The sequence below is a fragment of the Salmo salar genome, chromosome 18 (assembly GCF_965601325.2).
Source record: "Salmo salar chromosome 18, fSalSal1, whole genome shotgun sequence".
Taxonomy (NCBI): Eukaryota; Metazoa; Chordata; class Actinopteri; order Salmoniformes; family Salmonidae; genus Salmo; species Salmo salar.
In genome coordinates this window covers 76,773,562-76,791,384 of record NC_138308.1, presented here as the reverse complement: position 1 = coordinate 76,791,384, position 17,823 = coordinate 76,773,562, and the positions used below count along the sequence as shown (strand labels likewise).

Below are 17,823 nucleotides of genomic sequence, written 5' to 3'. Positions count from 1 at the left end.
ATTAGACTCTGGCGCGCGAGTTCATGTTGGGTACCCTCGTTCCAATACGTTATAAAAGAGAATGCATTCGTCCACCTTGAATATTATTCATGTTCTGGTTAAAAAAGGCACTAATGATTTATGCTATACAACGTTTGACATGTTTGAACGAACGTAAATATATTTTTTCCCCTCGTTCATGAAGTGAAGTCCGGCGGGCTTAGATCATGTGCTAACAACACGGAACTTTTTGGACATAAATGATGAGCTTTTTTGAACAAAACTACATTCGTTATGGACCTGGGATTCCTGGAAGTGACATCTGATGAAGAGAATCAAAGGTAATGGATTATTTACATAGTATTTTCGATTTTAGATCTCTCCAACATGGCCCTTTGTCTGTATCGCAAAGCGTATTTTTCTGGGCGCAGTGCTCAGATTATTGCAAAGTGTGATTTCCCAGTAAGGTTATTTTTAAATCTGGCAAGTCGATTGCGTTCAAGAGATGTAAATCTATAATTCTTTAAATGACAATATAATATTTTACCAATGTTTTCTAATTTTAATTAATTAATTTCTGGTGCTGACTTGACTGCCGGTTATTGAAGGGAAACGATTTCCTGAACATCAACGCCATAGTAAAACGCTGTTTTTGGATATAAATATGAACTTGATAGAACTGAAAATGCATGCATTGTCTAACATAATGTCCTAGGAGTGTCATCTGATGGAGATTGTAAAAGGTTAGTGCATCATTTTAGCTGGTTTTATGGTTTTGGTGACGCCTGTCTTTGAATTGACAAAACATTACACACAGCTATTGTCAATGTACTCTCCTAACATAATCTAACTTTATGCTTTCGCCGTAAAACCTTTTTGGAATCGGACAACGTGGTTAGATTAAGGAGATGTTTATCTTTCAAAGGGTGTAAGATATTTGTATGTTTGAAAAATTTGAATTTTGACATTTATTTGGTTTCAAATTTGCCGCTCTTGAAATGCACCTGCTGTTGATAGGGTGCACCACGGGTGGCACGCTAGCGTCCCACATAGCCCCAAGAGGTTAAAGTGTACAGTTAGCTAATTAACGCTAGTTGGCTGCCTTCCTAGCTAACATTACGTGTATGACCTTATTATTCGTATCTCAGAGCCATTTGCTTGGCTAGTTATATTCTAATGTTAGCTAGCTAACATTGAACCTGGCTGGTTAGCTACCTGCAGATTCATGCAGGGTAGTAATGTCATGAGTTGGGATTGTGGTTCATTGTTAAGCCAGTTAACAAAAGAGCAACTATTTTGGGTGCGTTAGCATATTCAGTCTGGCCATATACTCCTAATTCAGAGCACTCTCGTCTGTGTGCCATAGCGCAGAATAACTGATGAATTTAGGAACGCTCAACACCTGTTGAATATGGCCGGTGTCAGTAAACGTTAGCAAAAAAGCGTAATTAAATTGTTGCCAGCAGCACAGTTAGTTACCAACGCTCTGGATAACATGAAAACAACCTAACCAGCTCTGCTAGGGCGAGTAAAATGGTCAGAGTTTGTGTCGGGGCTAAAGCTGAAGAGGGTGTGAACAATGCTAAATGGGTGTAGACAAAGGAGAGCTCTCCAGCAGGTACCAAAACATTCAAAGGCCATTTTCGCAAAAGTGAGGTTACAAGTTAATCAACTTTCAAGGGAGAATTACTTTCCCATTGTTCCTCAAATGCAGTGTATGATAAACCATTTTGTAGCTTGTGTCTCTGCTTTTATCTGATGTAAAAAACACAATTTCAACTTTTGCTACATAAGGTGGTTGGTCACATTGTGGGAACTCCTTCAATACTGTTGGAAAGACATTCGTCATGAAGCTGATTGAGAGAATGCGAAGAGTGTGCAAAGCTGTCATCAAGGCAAAGAGTGGCTACTTTGAAGAATCTAAAATCTAAAATATATTTTGATTAGTTTAACACTTTTGTGGTTACTACTGTACATTATTCCATATGTGTTATTTCATAGTTTTGATGTCTTCACTATTATTCTACAATGTAAAAATAAAGAAAAAGCCTGGAATGAGTACTGTAGATGTGTCCAAACTTTTGACTGGTACATCTGTATGGTTTTTAAGTAGAACATTAGCATACCCAGACAGTTCTACACAGAGGATATGATTGAATATATCCTTGGAAAGCTCCCTCTGTCATATTTGTTGTGTATATTTTTTAGACGGTTTGGATATTGATCAAAATGAAGCCATGACATTGTATTCATGCCCCCCCCCCCCCCCCACACACACACACACTCACACAATCAATCAATCAAAATCCAGTCTTTCTCCCTTCATGATAGGTACAATCCAGGCCCCCATCCCAGCTCCTTGATTCTTGATCATCACTCCAAGTTTTAAAAAAAAATGATTTGGAAGAAGACCAAGGCTGCCTTATGACTGATTGGGACTACGGTCGACACCTACTCTGGTTGGGACTGACACTGGTCGGGCAATCAGACCCACTAGCCAGTGTCACAGATTTCAGAGAGAGAGAGAGAGAGAGAGAGTGGACTAGAATACTTAGAGATGTCACTGTGACAAGAAATGGAGTGCACAATCAACTGCTGACATGACATTCTAAAGCCTGTCAGACTCTCAGGCCACTCTTCGTCTCTCTTTTCTGTTCTAGCTGTGTGGTGGTGAGTTCCACCCATACAATGTTAGGTGATTTGAGTACTTGGAAAAACACTACATAAAATCGTCCTTCAATTTAACTATTTCCCATGACAGTTAAGGTAAAACATATTTATATGGCTCTTGTGAATGAAGCACAAGGGACAAACATGACAAAGTTTGGATACATTATTAAGGGGGATCCTGTTGATGAATTGTATTTAGGTGGTGTTAGTCCTACCTGTGGGTTCAGAGTTACTCCAGTTCTGTCTTGCGATCCCTTCAACCAGACTGGTTCTCCTCAATGACTCACCAGTCTCCTATTAGAGAGAAATTAAAAAGGTTGCATCACGGTGGAGCTCTCAGGCTGATTGTTACCTTGATAATTCTCTCCTCATATCTATCGAATCACCACTAAGCAGGACTGCTGAGATTGAAAGTCCTACTGAGACTATCCTAATATGGACACTGTATATACTTCATGCTATTCGCTCAACCATCGTGTCATGAGTTATTGGTGATGGTGAGAGGTTAGCATGTCTTGTGGGTAAGATCTTTGACCCACTGTAACTTTCTCACTCATCATTATTCACTATTTATTCTTGATTATCCATAATCATGGTAGCATCCACATTAACGTATAAGTGTTAGAAACATATTCTATTGTTATTTACAACGCAAGTTACTCCAACATGACGCATATATTATTTACCATTCATTTCTACTGGGCTCAAAAAAATTGAAACACACCAAATAAATTTTTTTACTGCAAATGCATCCAATAACTTTGTAGGGTCACAAGCTTGATGTAGTCATTCCGTGCTAAGAATATGGTACCAAATACTAAACTTTTGACTACTTGATAAGAATCTTTGTCAATCATTTTTACCTCTACCTTTGAGGGAAAAACATATGACTTGTTGAACAAAATCTATTTCTATGAGCAATTGTATTAGTATTAAAGAAAATAGTTTCCCAATTTCTTGGAGCATTCAATATTGGTCAGTATTTAAATTATTTATTTAAAACAGTCATTATTGCGCCTCTTTATCAAGGGTGTCAATCATTTTGGACCCCACTGTCGTGTGTATCCATGTAAAAAATAGTTAAAACTCATGACATTTTGATGACGGTAGTGTGCTCAACAAGTTCTTGACCATTTTTGTGTTTACTTTTAGAAAATAATGATATTAAAGGACCAAAATACCCAAAAACCTCAAAATTGATAAGTAGATGTAATTTCACCCTGTGGTGCCTGGCCTTAACTTTACAGTCAATGGACAGAATGGGAAGCATGAACTATTGTTTTTATGAGAACCACAGGCCAAGTCCTCGGCACCAATCGGCTGAATATGCAAGTCATTTTGGGGGAGCATTACATCTCTCTTGTTTGTCTTTTTGTTCTTAATTTATTTATTTTTGAACAAATTACTCCACTCCCCACAAAGAGCCTATAGACGAATGGTAATTGTTGTAGCCCTGCAGGCATCAGTGAATCTTGTTCATTTGCTGCTATTGATTAAAACTAAGTGTGCAAGGCACTGCAAGGAACTAGATCAAGAATCCCACTCCCCCCCATCCCTCAAGACAATTAGTATCATCCAGTACAGAGGTATCTGCCAATTCTCATGCTGGGGGAGACTAAACATAGATCATTACAGGGGTGGGCAACAAGTCAGATCACTTTGGAAAGTCAGAGGAACCGTGTCAATAACGGACTGCATGGCAAATGTTGCTGATGTGTCTTAGAGGTTACTATTGGAGTGATTCCCCCAGATGCAAAAAGTCTAACAAATGATCATGCCCCATTATGGGTGAATTATTGGTCGGTGTAATGATGTTGTTCAATGTGGGATCAGACATCATGAATGGGCAATTGCAAATATGCACCAGAGTTGTATGTTTCCTTTGGAAATACAGGTTTAGCTCACAATGATCAAATTAAACTAAGCTGAAAACACACAGCCAATAAAAATAAAACAAAAGTTGGGATTTTTAACTAGGTAGCACATGAAGTTTCAAGTGTGGAGTTCACCCAGCTCCATCATTTCCTAAATAGAGAACTATTTATCAATCTGGGGGCATGTTTTGGATCTTCAACAATTTCAACTATTAGCACAACTTTCAAAAATCATATCGATAAGTTATCAATACATAATATTTCCTATGCCCAAAACAGATATCAATGCAAAATGCAGCACACATGGTAAATTATTAACTTTGCTCCTGGGTGATGTTTCCCGTAGGTACAGATCTAGGATCAGTTTCCCCTCACCTATTCCAAACCTTAACCATTGTTTGGGAAAATGAAAAACTGACCCGAGATCAGTGTCTAGGGGCAACTTCACTCTCCTCCATTTACCTCTTTCACCTGGCGCTGCTCGACTCCAGTGCACTGGTTGGTCATTTGCTCGTCTCCGGCCTTGACCAGAGTGAGATAGTAGCCACTGCCAAAGTATTTCTTCAAGAACAGGGAGGAGCCATAGCAACACATCTTGCCGTGAGAGATAATGGCAATGCGGTCTCCCAAGATGTCCGCCTCATCCATGTGATGAGTGGAGAGGATGATTGTGCGACCTACGGGGAAGAGATGGAGAAAACCAATCTATTGATTTCACTCAATGGGTCCAATTTGAGGTGGTAGCAGTGGTGGTTCTAGACCATTTCAACTGGGGGGGGGGGGGCAAGCTGGGGCCAGTTGTACTGTTAGAGGGGCCAGTTACATTAGACGTTATTGTTTTCTTCACTGCATTGCAGGCATTAGCAGGCAAAAGACCATGTTCCGCGTTGCCACTGTCTAATAACGGATGTAAAAAAAGAACGCTAGCAAAAATTTGTTATGTAAAAATGATTTCATACTCCACATTTAGTGGGGGCCACAAGGGGTTCCAAAATTGTTGTCACAAGGGCACTGCCCCCCCCCCCCCCCAGAACCGCTAGTGGGTGGTAGGGGGGTGGTGTGTGTATGTGTGTGAGTCAGTACTCTGGGAGTAGTTTGTTTGTTTTGTCAACCATCTTGAGAAATAAAGAAAGTTGCACCAAATAAACAACAAATGTAAAGTCATTGAACTGAGACAAGTTTCCACAATGTGTTTTTGTGCTTATATCCTCATTGTCCAGGCCTCTGTGTTAACACTCACACTGTACTGCAAAGCAACAAGACTGTGTGTGGGTGGGAATCTGGAACAAATGACAAATTCTGCAATAACAGTTTTCCTTCCAAATCAAGATAGAAAACAACAACTACATACACTTCCTCCTAAATAGAATACAATATAACCAACATACAACTATGCATAGGCCTGGTTAAATAAATCTACTAAACAGTCCCTTTGTTGTGTTTCTGAACACACTTTCCTTTCTTGTCAGTGGAAGTTATATTTGAGTGAAACCAAATGGCAACCACAGAGAATCCATACACGACCCCGGAGCCTGCTTATTCACAGAGGGAGGGGGTGGGTTATATCATGCAGCCTGAGCTAACATATACTAATTAGCACATTCCTAGTCAATCAGGAAGCAGGCATGACATTTGTGATGAAGTCACAGCATGGTCATCTAGCCGATGTCGTTAGCTCACAGCGTGCGTAGTGGCAGCGGTGAAATGTATCTCTGTTATTGTTGATTGTGCCACATTTCAAAACAGCATAAACACCCCTTGTCTCCAATTTATACTCTGATATGCAAGGAAATGTAGGATTTTAAAGGTTAGCATTACACTTCAATAAAGCCATTGTAACAGGATATTTACATTTTAAGAGGAAATAATGATGTAACAGGCTACATACTGCAAGACTGCTAAACGGATGTGAAATTAGGCCTAAACACTACATGCAACCATTGTGTAAAACAACAATGTGAAAACTAGCAACCCCTATATTACAAGATACTGACTAGAGTCAAAGTAATATGGAAGTGAAATACACTGTGCTGTTTTGTGGAATTGACAGTTGTATCTGCATAATATTGGTGATGCAGTCCTTTACCAGGATAATTCATGCTGATACACTAACAGCCACAGTAACAGCCACAAGTAGAGGGGCATTGTACAGTCGGACATACAGTTCCATGATATGACGCACACTCTCTCTTGATTAGCTGACCGGCTGGATTCCCCCCCCTCCCCCCGCCATTTTTCGTCAGATTTGGGGTCATTATTACAAAAGGTCAAGGCTATCGGCTGAGCGTGTCGTTTTTTCCCCTCCGAGCTAGTTAAATTTGTATCCCCTCAGGACGCATTACCTGGATAAGGACACACTCGGAGGTCGTTAGCCATAGCCTCACGCAGCAATATGCTATTTTGTTTGGAGAAACTGAGAACCCAAACCATTTTTTCCCTCACACCTCTTGTGCCCTGTCACCATCTGAGCTTCTAAACTCGTTCTCTGTGCTATGCTATAGCTCTTTACTACCATGGCCCAGACGCCCATTGAGTGTCTCACTGAGATCCCATGACTCTGAAAGTATCAAAACAAGCATGTCACAAACATCAAAATGTAAACATTAGTGCAGCCACCTTATTAGTTTTAGGCAGCATTAGGTTTGCTAGCAAAGAGGGATGCAGTACTTAACTAACTGTAAATATGTCAATCACAATGGTAAAATGTAAACAACTGGAGACACCTCATTTTTGGAGACAAGTAATTGACACGGCAGCACTACTGTAGCACGCAAAATAGGGTAGAAACAATTGCTAACTAACTGCAAACACATTTTGTTGGCTAACTAATTACCTTGACTAACTGCGGGGGAAAACAATGCACTTATTTAACATTAATTAGCCAATGCAAATCTCGTTGCTAGCAAGCAAGATGCTGTATCAAAAACGGTTTGGTGTCTCCATCACTGTTTACCATGATGTCTACACTTTCCAATCAGATTGTTTCTCCCCGAAGTAGCAAGATAGTTAATTAGTAACGCTGTCATAAAAAAAAGCCTCCAGAATGATGGGAGGTGGCTACAGTTGTGTTCATATTTTACCAAATGTGACGGAATGCACTTTCCATGCGTATAAAATGTATAGCAAAGAGCGGTTGTTTGAAGGGGGAAATTGGGTGGAGTGCAGCAGGTAGTCCCATGTGATTCGGCACTACTGACATGGCTCATTTTGCATGGCCGTTTGTGCTCGCTGTTGATTTTTCAAGAAATTGCCTTGGTTTACAGGGAGAAATAATAAAAACACACTGGATGATGGGAGCTGGGAGAAAAATAAATGTGTTTGGTTGGTGTGCAGCCCACAAAGGTATACTGATTTATGGTGTGTTGTGGTGCATTACAGAATAAAGTGATAAATCAAAGTAGTGGGAAACACGGGCACATCTCCTGTGCTGTGACTACATGCAACATAATACCGGTGAAAACCAAAGTTCTAAAATCCTGTATTCCTTTAAGAGTACATCAAAAGGAGGGATGCAGACATTCATGCAGTTTAACAGCTGCAAGATAGTTAATAGGCGTGTATATTTAGGCTAAAGTAAGCACTTCGTACTGCTGTGCCGAGGCTGGACCCTAATTAACCAAATCCACATTCAGAAAATGTTCCCTCCTCCTCAGACATCACTCAGTCTTCTTAACTGTAAACTAGTCAATCCTCCTCCCTCCTCCTCAGACATCACCCAGTCTTCTTAACTGTAAACTAGTCAACCCTCCTCCCTCCTCCTCAGACATCACCCAGTCTTCTTAACTGTAAACTAGTCAATCCTCCTCCCTCCTCCTCAGACATCACCCAGTCTTCTTAACTGTAAACTAGTCAATTCCTCCTCCCTCCTCCTCAAGCCCTCATCTAGTCAAGTCCAAACCCTGCACTAGTCAAGCGTCAAACTTGACTAGGTGAAGGGTGAGGTCTGAGGAATGATAATATTCCTAATATGGATTCCATAATAACTAGATCAATAATGTGGAAACTATTTACACCTGAACAGTACCTGGGCTTGTTCTCTTGTTCTCTCACTCAATGAGAAACAGAAAATCTGCCTGAAGTGTTGCAGTTATCGTATTACTAAACCACTAAATAAGTCTGACATTCACCACACTCCATAGCATAGACAGAGGAAGATAAGTGTTAACAATGACATCATCGGTGTGCATCGCGTGATTTTGACCAACTGTGAGTAGGCATTTCCTACTTATTGGTTGACGATGTCACTGGAAACATTTATCTTGCTCTATCTTTTTTACTACAAAACACAGAAACGCATCATTTTCACATACAGTCTGTTGATTTTGGGGTGGTGCAGGAGATGATGAACATGAAGATGACAAATTGTGAAGTTTTGCTTTTAAGGGACTACATTTAGAAACATGACTTGCACTTCGTTTTGGGGTTGTCTACATCTTTTACTGCAAACAGGCTGTATATAAAGAGAGTGTTCTGTTTATCTAATCAACAGTAAATAGAACATTTCAATTGAGAAAAGTGGGAAGTTACTGATGAATTGGAAGGATAGGATTTCTTAGTGTCTTGAGAGTGTTGAGTTATATCACAACGGTGGAGGGTCTCTCTTACCACACCTCCACCCCAGTAAAACTCAAAAGGTCAAGGGGTCTGAATAATATATATATATGTACATATGAGTTCAATGGGGAGTGTTGCTGCACAGCTATTTTCAGGTCTCTCCTGAGATGTTTAAGTCCGGGCTCTGGCTGGGCCACTCAAGGACATTCAGAGACTTGTCCCGAAGCCACTCCTGTGTTCTCTTGGCTGTGTGCTTAGGGTCGTTGTCCTGTTGGAAGGTGAAACTTCGCCCCTGTCTGAGGTCCTGAGCGCTCTGGAGCAGGTTTTCATCAAGGATCTCTCTGTACTTTGCGCCATTCATCTTTGCCTCGATCCTGACTAGTCTCCCAGTCCCTGCAGCTGAAAAACATTCCCACAGTATGATGATGCCACACCATGCTTCATGGTGCCAGGTTTCCTCCAGACGTGACGCTTGGCATTTAGGCCAAAGAGTTTATTCTTGGTTTCATCAGCCCAGAGATTCTTGTTTCTCATAGTCAGAGTCTAAGTGCCTTTTGGCAAACTCCATGTGCATTTTATTGAGGTGTGGCTTCCGTCTGGCCACTCTACCATAAAGGCCTGATTGGTGGAGTGCTGCAGAGATGGTTGTCTTTCTGGAAGGTTCTCCCATTTCCACAGAGGAACTCTAGACCTCTGTCAGAGTGACCATCGGGTTCTTGGTCACCTCCCTGACCAAGGCCCTTCTCCCTGATTACTTTTGTGCCTTATTGCAAACAGGATGTATGTTTTGGTATATATTCTGCACAGGCGTCCTTCTTTTTACTCTGTCATTTAGGTTAGTATTGTGGAGTAACTACAATGTTGTTGATTTATCCTGAGTTTTCTATCACTGTTTTAATGTCATCCCTGAGCGGTTTCCTTTCTCTCCAGCAATTGAGTTAGGAAGGACGCCTGTATCTTTGCAGTGACTTGGTGTGTTGATACATCATCCAAAGTGTAATTAACAGGATATTCAATGTCTGTTTTTATTTTTAGTCATCTACCCATAGGTGTCCTTTTTGCAAGGCGTTGGAAAACCTCACTGGTCTTTGTGGTTGAATCTGTGTTTGAATTTCACTGCTCGACTGAGGAATCTAACCAATAATTGTATGTGTGGGGTACAAAGATGAGGTAGTCATTAAAAATCATGTCAAACACTATTATTGTACACAGAGTTAGGCCTTATTATGTGACTTGTTAACCACATTCGTACTCCTGAACTTAATTTAGGCTTGCCATAACAAAGTTTCATTTTTTACTAATTTGTAAAAATGTCTAAGAACATAATTGTACTTTGAGATTATGGGGTATTGTGTGCATGCCAGTGACACAAAATCTAATTTGAATCCATTTTAAATGCAGGCTGTATCACAACAAATTGTGTAAAAAAATCAAGAGGTATGAATACTTTTTGAAGGAACTGTATGTCAACACAGACAGATTCCTTACTGTACAAGCAAAGCTTGTTTACACTACTGCTCCGACGTTTGGAATGAATTTGTTCTGATACTATATTAGGTCATTTGTCAACAGGGGATTAATTTGTTCTTATACTGTATTATGTCATCTGTCAACAGGGGATTCATTTGCTCTGATGCTATATTACGTCATTTGTCAACAGGGGATTCATTTGTTCTGATACTATATTAGGTCATTTGTCAACAGGGGATTAATTTGCTCTGATGCTATATTACGTCATTTGTCAACAGGGTATTAATTTGTTCTGATACTATATTTGGTCATTTGCCATCAGGGGATTCATTTGTTCTGATACTATATTATGTCATTTGTCAACAGGGGATTCATTTGTTCTGATACTGTATTATGTCATTTGTCAACAGGGGATTCATTTGTTCTTATACTGTATTAGGTCATTTGTCAACAGGGGATTCATTTGTTCTGATACTATATTATGTCATTTGTCAACCGGGGAGATGCTGTATTAAATTACAATCTGTATACATAATAGATTGAGCAGCTACGAAACAAATTGTTCATGGAATAACCTATGAATTGGTTTTCAGCTGTGATATCGGTGATAATAGGATTCATTTGCAAGGCAATGTGGCATCACGGTGATTATTTCATTTATTGACTTGATTATAAAAAAATATGTGGGAGATGAGGCATTTAATTCAGCCTAATTTCATTCATAAATGCATCATTTCCATAAAATGCCTTTTGTTTTTGCTTTTTGATTTATGCTTAGAACATTTGTCTTATCTCAATGATTCATCACCTTAATTAAAAACACACTGCAGGCTGTAGCATCAGATACGCACGGATCATTTTCTAGCATTCTCTAAATGGCATAAACGCTATTGTTTCCCCAACTGATCGAATGAAACTTAAACATAATCCACTATCATTACCAAACGTTTTGTCAACTACATCCTCGCCTAAATATGAGAATATATTTCACTGCTGAGACATTAAGCTTTAACCAAATATATAACGCTGTAAGCTGTAATATCAGGACATGTTATTTAATGTAATCCCGAGTTAAACTTTGAAGTTAGGCAATAAACTACTTCTCTGATAGAAAGCGGCCTATGTGGCATCGATATTAGTCAGGAAAATGTATTCTAGTGTCAAAATTGACAACAAAGTGTAAATAGGATCATTTTTTTCAGAAAGTCAGTCTCTGAGGCTTGAGTTTCGATTTCGGCAATGCTCAGTTGCCCACTAACACGGGATACACAGCTGCAGGGATTGCGCTCTATCAAATCCCACCACAGAACACATAACAGATTTCTTAAGTTACACTTTATACATTTACACTTTTTATTTTTTTACATTTTAGTCATTTAGCAGACACTCTTATCCAGAGCGACTTACAGTAGTGAATGCATACATTTTTTTTTTCTCCCCGTACTTGCCCCCCGTGGGAATTGAACCCACAACCCTGGCATTGCAAACACCATGCTCTACCAATATATTTACAAAAGTATGTGGATACCCCTTCAAATTAGTGGATTCAGCTATTTCAGCCACACCCGTTGCTGACAGGGGTATAAAATCAAGCACACAGCCATGCAATCTCCATAGACAAACATTAGCAGTAGAATGGCATCACTGAAGAGCTCAGTGAATTTCAAGGTGGCACCGTCACATTTCCAACAAGTCAGATTTTTTAATTTCTGCCCTGCTAGAGCTGCCCCGGTCAACTGTAAGTGGTGTTATTGTGAAGTGGAAACGTCTAGGAGCAACAACTGCTCAGCCACGAGGTGGTAGTAGGGCAGTGGCGGTGACCGTATTACCCCCACACCAGCGGTCTGGAGTCATTGAAGGCAGTCAAATTCCACGTGACCATTTAATCACAGTAATTTGGCTTCTCCAAGCTCTGATGCTCATTAGTAGTCTATCAAACTTGATAACTGCCTGGTACTCAGCCCTCTATTGTCCCTCTAATCACTCTGATATCAATGCAAATGTAATCGAAAATCGAATCAAACACTTCATGAGAGCCCATGAGCTCATGTTGCACAACATTTCTATAGGCTAAGCAATTGCGCGAGAAAACAGAGTGATGGCCTCTACTAAAAAGAGGAGGATCCCATCAGCTTTATTTAGGCTAGGTCTAGTAATATATATATATATATATATATTTCTCAACTTTACCAATATTAAGCACATTACTTATCTATATAACAGGAGTATAGCCTACCTGGCTGGCATGAAAATGGACCATGGAAAAAGTGTGCTCCATTCGCTATTAAAGTGCATAGATGACATGTATTTTTTTCTGCTGCCCCTGCTTTGAGACAGGTGCATGATAATGGTCCATTCTAAATCAAAACAAATTTCACACATACAGTACCAGTCAAAAGTTTGGACACAACTACTCTTTCAAGGGTTTTTCTTTATTTGAACTTTTTTCTATATTGTAAAATAATAGTGAAGACATCAAAACTATGAAATGACACATATGGAATCCTGTAGTAACCAAAACAGTGTTACATACAAAAATATATTTTACATTTATCATCAAGCCACCCTTTGCCTTGATGACAGCTTTCCACACTCTTGGAATTCTTTCAACCAGCTTCATGAGCTAGTCACTTGGAATGCATTTCAATTAACAGGTGTGCCTTGTTAAAATTTAATTTGTGGAATTTATTTTTCATCTTAATGCATTTGAACCAATCAGTTGTGTTGTGACAAGGTAGGGGCGGTATACAGAAAATAGCCCTATTTGGTAGAAGACCAGGTCCATATTATGGCAAGAACAGCTCAAATAAGCAAAGAGAAACAACAGTCCATCATTACTTTAAGACATGAAGGTCAGTCAATCGGGGAAATTCCAAGAACTTTGAAAATATCTTCATTTGCAGTCAAAAAACATCAAGCGATATGATGAAACTGACTCTAATGAGGACCGCCACAGGAAAGGAAGACCCAGAGTTACCTCTGCTGCAGAGGATAAGTTCATTAGAGTTAACTGCACCTCAGATTGTAGTCCAAATAAATGCGTTGCAGAGTTCAAGTAACAGACACGTCAACATCAACTGTTCAGAGGAGACTGAGTAAATCAGGCTTTCATGGTCGAATTGCTGCAAAGAAACCACTAGTAAAGGACACCAGTAAGAAGAAGAGACTTGTTTGGGCCAAGAAACATGAACAATAAGCATTAGACGGGTGGAAATCTGTCCTATTGTCTGATGAGTCAATCATTTTAGATTTTTGGTTCCAACTGCCATGTCTTTGTGAGGCGCAGAGTAGGTGAACAGATGATCTCCACATGTGTGGTTCCCACCATGAGGCATGGAGGAGGAGGTGTGATGGTGGGGGTGCTTTTATGGTGACACTATCAGTGATTTATTTGGAATTCACGGCACACTTAACCAGCATGGCTACCACAGCATTCTGCAGCAGTACGCCATCCCACCTGGTTTGCTTTATGTGGGACTGTCGTTTATTTTTCGACAGGACAATGACCCAAAACACACCTTCAGGCGGTGTAAGGGCTATTTGACCAAGAAGGAGAGTGATGGAGTGCTGCATCAGATGAGCTGGGCTCCACAATCCCCCGACCTCAACCCAATTGAGATGGTTTGGGATTAGTTGGAACGCAGAGTAAAGGAAACAAAAAATATATTTGTTTAAAACTTTTTGGGTTACTACATGATTCCATATCTGTTACTTCATAGTTTTGATGTCTTCACTATTATTCTACAATGAAGAAAATAGTAAAAATAAAGAAAAACCCTTGAATGAGTAGGTGTGTCCAAAATTTTGACTGGTTCTGTATATTATTTAGTATATGTAAAGAATTCTATAATATCACTTGTGAATTATATATGAATCACTTGTGAATGATACCCAGCATAAGAAACAATGCCTTCTTTTTGACACTTTTCTAATCATAGTCGCACACCTCATGTAGCCTAGCCCATAGGCATATATGTTTTGATATGGTTGTATCACAAGTGGCAAAATATCTTCTTAAAATTAACCACATTAATCCACTTTACAAGGGGTGTAGAGCCTAGCTGGCATACATAAGCAGTGCATGAGTTTCAAGTTTGGGGAAGATAATTTTCACCATAAAAATGCACCTCTATAATAAAAGCATTACCGTAATTTCCGGACTATTAAGCGCACCTGAATATAAGCTGCACCCACTGAATTTAAAAAAATGTATATTATTTTGAACATAAATAAGCCGCACATGTCTATAAGCCGCAGGTACCTACCGGTACATTGAAACAAATTAACTTTACACAGGCTTTAACGAAACACGGCTTGTAACAAAAATAAATAGGCTTTAACGAAACACGGCTTGTAACAAAAATAAATAGACTTTAACGAAACACGGCTTGTAACAAAAAATACAAAATTAGCAGTAAGCTTTAGTTGTCTTTTTACACTGAGACAATTCCTTACGCTGCTGTTTCCAACGTCTTATCATCGACTCATTAAGACCAAGCTCCCGTGCAGCAGCTCTATTTCCTTTTCCAACAGCCAGATCAATCGCCTTCAACTTGAAAGCTGCATCATATGCATTTCTCCGTGTCTTTGCCATGATGAGGGTGACAAAATGACTACCGTAATCAGAATGATGGGAAGTTTGAGAGTGCTCGATTTAATCTAAACAGTAAACAAAAAAGTTGTTTGACCTTAACCTGACCTTAACCCGTTTGGCAATTTCATTGGTCTAATGAAAGCTTCATGCCGCCAAAAAACTGAGCCCGTCACAGAATGTGTTTTTTTGGAGAAAAAAAAATTGAAAGCGGGAAAAATCCATATATTAGCCGCGTCATTGTTTAAGCCGCGAGGTTCAAAGCCTGGGAAAAAAGTTGTGGCTTATAGTCCGGAATTTACAGTACACGCATAATCACATTTGAGGTCACTTTTGATAATGGTGTTTTCCCGCTAATGGAACATTTGACCATATAGCCTACTGCCATGTGCGCATTGCTGCGCTTATAATGTGAAGAAATAGCCTAATAGTTTATCAGCATTTTAAGGTAAATGTTCTGATCTGTTGCGTCAGCCACATTGCTTATAAAAGTTTTTTGATGTTAGTGGCTGTATTAATTTGGGATCTATTGCATCCCACAACTGTCCCAGACTATGTTTGGAATATTTATTTCTCGCATAGAATAGAATAGGTTGACTTTATTATTATGGGGGATAGTAGGTTGACATAGGCTAGTGCTTTTGCTGTTCGTTAGGTCTACTCATCTTGTTGACTGACGAAAAGTAAATGTGGACAGTTCTTCCAATATCTTCAATATACACCTCGGAATTGAGTCCCTGATGTGTCTGTCTTCACTTGTAGCCTGTGAGAAAAGGCCAGCGGCACAACGGCCACTGGCCGCAAAAGGCATGGACTTTTTGAGGGTGCATTACGGCCACACAAAGGGAATGCTGCCGTGAAATTCGAGGCATTATCAATTTCTTGTCAAATTTTGAATGAGAGACTGAGTGTGTACAGCCTGCTCAAAAAACAAAGGAGAGTTCATGCCTTTCAAGCAACTTTTTCAAATCATCATTAGAGTCGCATCATGCAGCCTTACAATGTATTAAATATCAAAACATATAGCCCAACATTTGTAGAACAACTAAAGTTAAATGAATAACTCCAAATTAAGCGTACAGGAGTACCTATTTCTTTTTTTAACTGCTCAACACAGAATAGCCACATGTGCGCACTCCCTCAAATCATTTGGAGAAAATATCCTTTCTATTTTATTCAGCTTTGTTCAATTGTAGTCTTCATACTATAAAAACATATTAAATAATGCCGCGGAATTTTAAGCAAATCTTGTCTCCTAAAATAACTTGTGTAGTCCAAAGCCATTTGGCATAGCCAGAGTATGCTATTCTGTTCTTCTACATTTTCTTCATATCATGCTTCTTTAGACCTGTCTAAAGTAAATCATGGATTTGTTATGAAGGTGTAGGCTATTTTACATGGATTTATTAGACTTTTTAAAATGTAAATGTTCCAAAGGTCTGCATCAGTGGCTTGTAGGCTGTGTGTGGAAGACAGTTACCATGAGACCTACAGTTATTAGCTTGACAATCACCGGCTGACGACATTTTGTGACCGCCACAACCCTAGCTGGTAAGCCACATAAGCTCATAGAACGGGACCGTCGAGTACTGAGGTGCATAGCGCGTACAAATCGCCTGTCTTCGGGTTGCAACATTCACTACCGAGTTCCAAACGTCTTCTGGATGCAACGTCAGCACAAGAACTGTTCGTTGGAAGCTTTATGAAATGGGTTTCCGTGGCTGAGCAGCCGCACACAAGCGCAATGCCAAGTGACAGCTGGAGTGGTGTAAAGCTTGCCACCATTGGACTTTCGAGCAGTGGAAATGTTATCTCTGTAGGGATGAATCATGCTTCACCATCAGGCAGCCCGAATCTGGGTTTGGAAGTTGCCAGGAGAACGCTACCTGTCTGAATGCATAGTGTCAACTATAAAGTTTGGTGGTGGAGGAATAATGGTCTGAGGCTGTTTTTCATAGTTTGGGCTAGGCCCCTTAGTCCCAGTGAAGGGAAATCTTAATGCTACAGCATATAATGATATTCTATACGATTCTGTGCTTCCAACTTTGTTGCAACAGTTTGGGGAAGGCCCTTTCCTGTTTCATCATGACAATGCCCCCATGCACAAAGCAAGGTCCATACAGAAATGGTTTGTTGAGATCGGTGTGGAAAACTGGACTGGCCTGCACAGAAACCTGACCTCAACTCCATCGAACACCTTTGGGTTGAATTGGAACGCCGACTGCGAGCCTGGCCTAATCGCCCAACATTTGTGCCCGACCTCACTAATGGTCTTGTAGCTGAATGGAAGCAAGTTTCCGGAGCAATGTTCCAGCATCTAGTGGAAAGCCTTCCCAGAAGAGTGGAGACTGTTATAGCAGCAAAGGGCGGACCAACTCTATATTAATGTGCATGATTTTGTAATGAGATGTTCGACGAGCAGGTGTCTACATACTTTTGGTCATGTAGTGTATCTTAGATTCATTCTCACTATTTTGAGGAAGGAATACTGGCTTTGTTCCTATGGTGTCTCATGGGGGACAAACATCAGTAACTACCACATCAAACTACACCCCCCCAAGACGGAAATATTGTTTTTCTTAATTGTTGCGTTTTGTTGATCTTTAAGAACTCCTCCACGCTGTGATTACACTCTCTCCCTTCTCTCTCCTACCCAACTATTTGACACATGTTCACACATCTACA

The 17,823-nt window shown here is 40.0% G+C and overlaps 1 protein-coding gene across 2 annotated transcripts in view; it reads right to left on the bottom strand.

Annotated features, from left to right (window-relative positions):
• The window catches only part of LOC106577627 (phospholipid-transporting ATPase ABCA1), a 229,420-nt gene that overhangs the window by 116,928 nt on the left and 94,669 nt on the right, over positions 1–17,823 (bottom strand). For both annotated transcript variants that reach the window (XM_014155904.3, XM_014155905.3), the window contains exons 23-24: positions 4,986–5,200; positions 2,865–2,943 (exon numbers count right to left, since the gene is read on the bottom strand). In XM_014155904.3, coding sequence (XP_014011379.3) covers positions 2,865–2,943; positions 4,986–5,200 — 294 coding nt within the window. The remainder of the gene's footprint in view (positions 1–2,864; positions 2,944–4,985; positions 5,201–17,823) is intronic.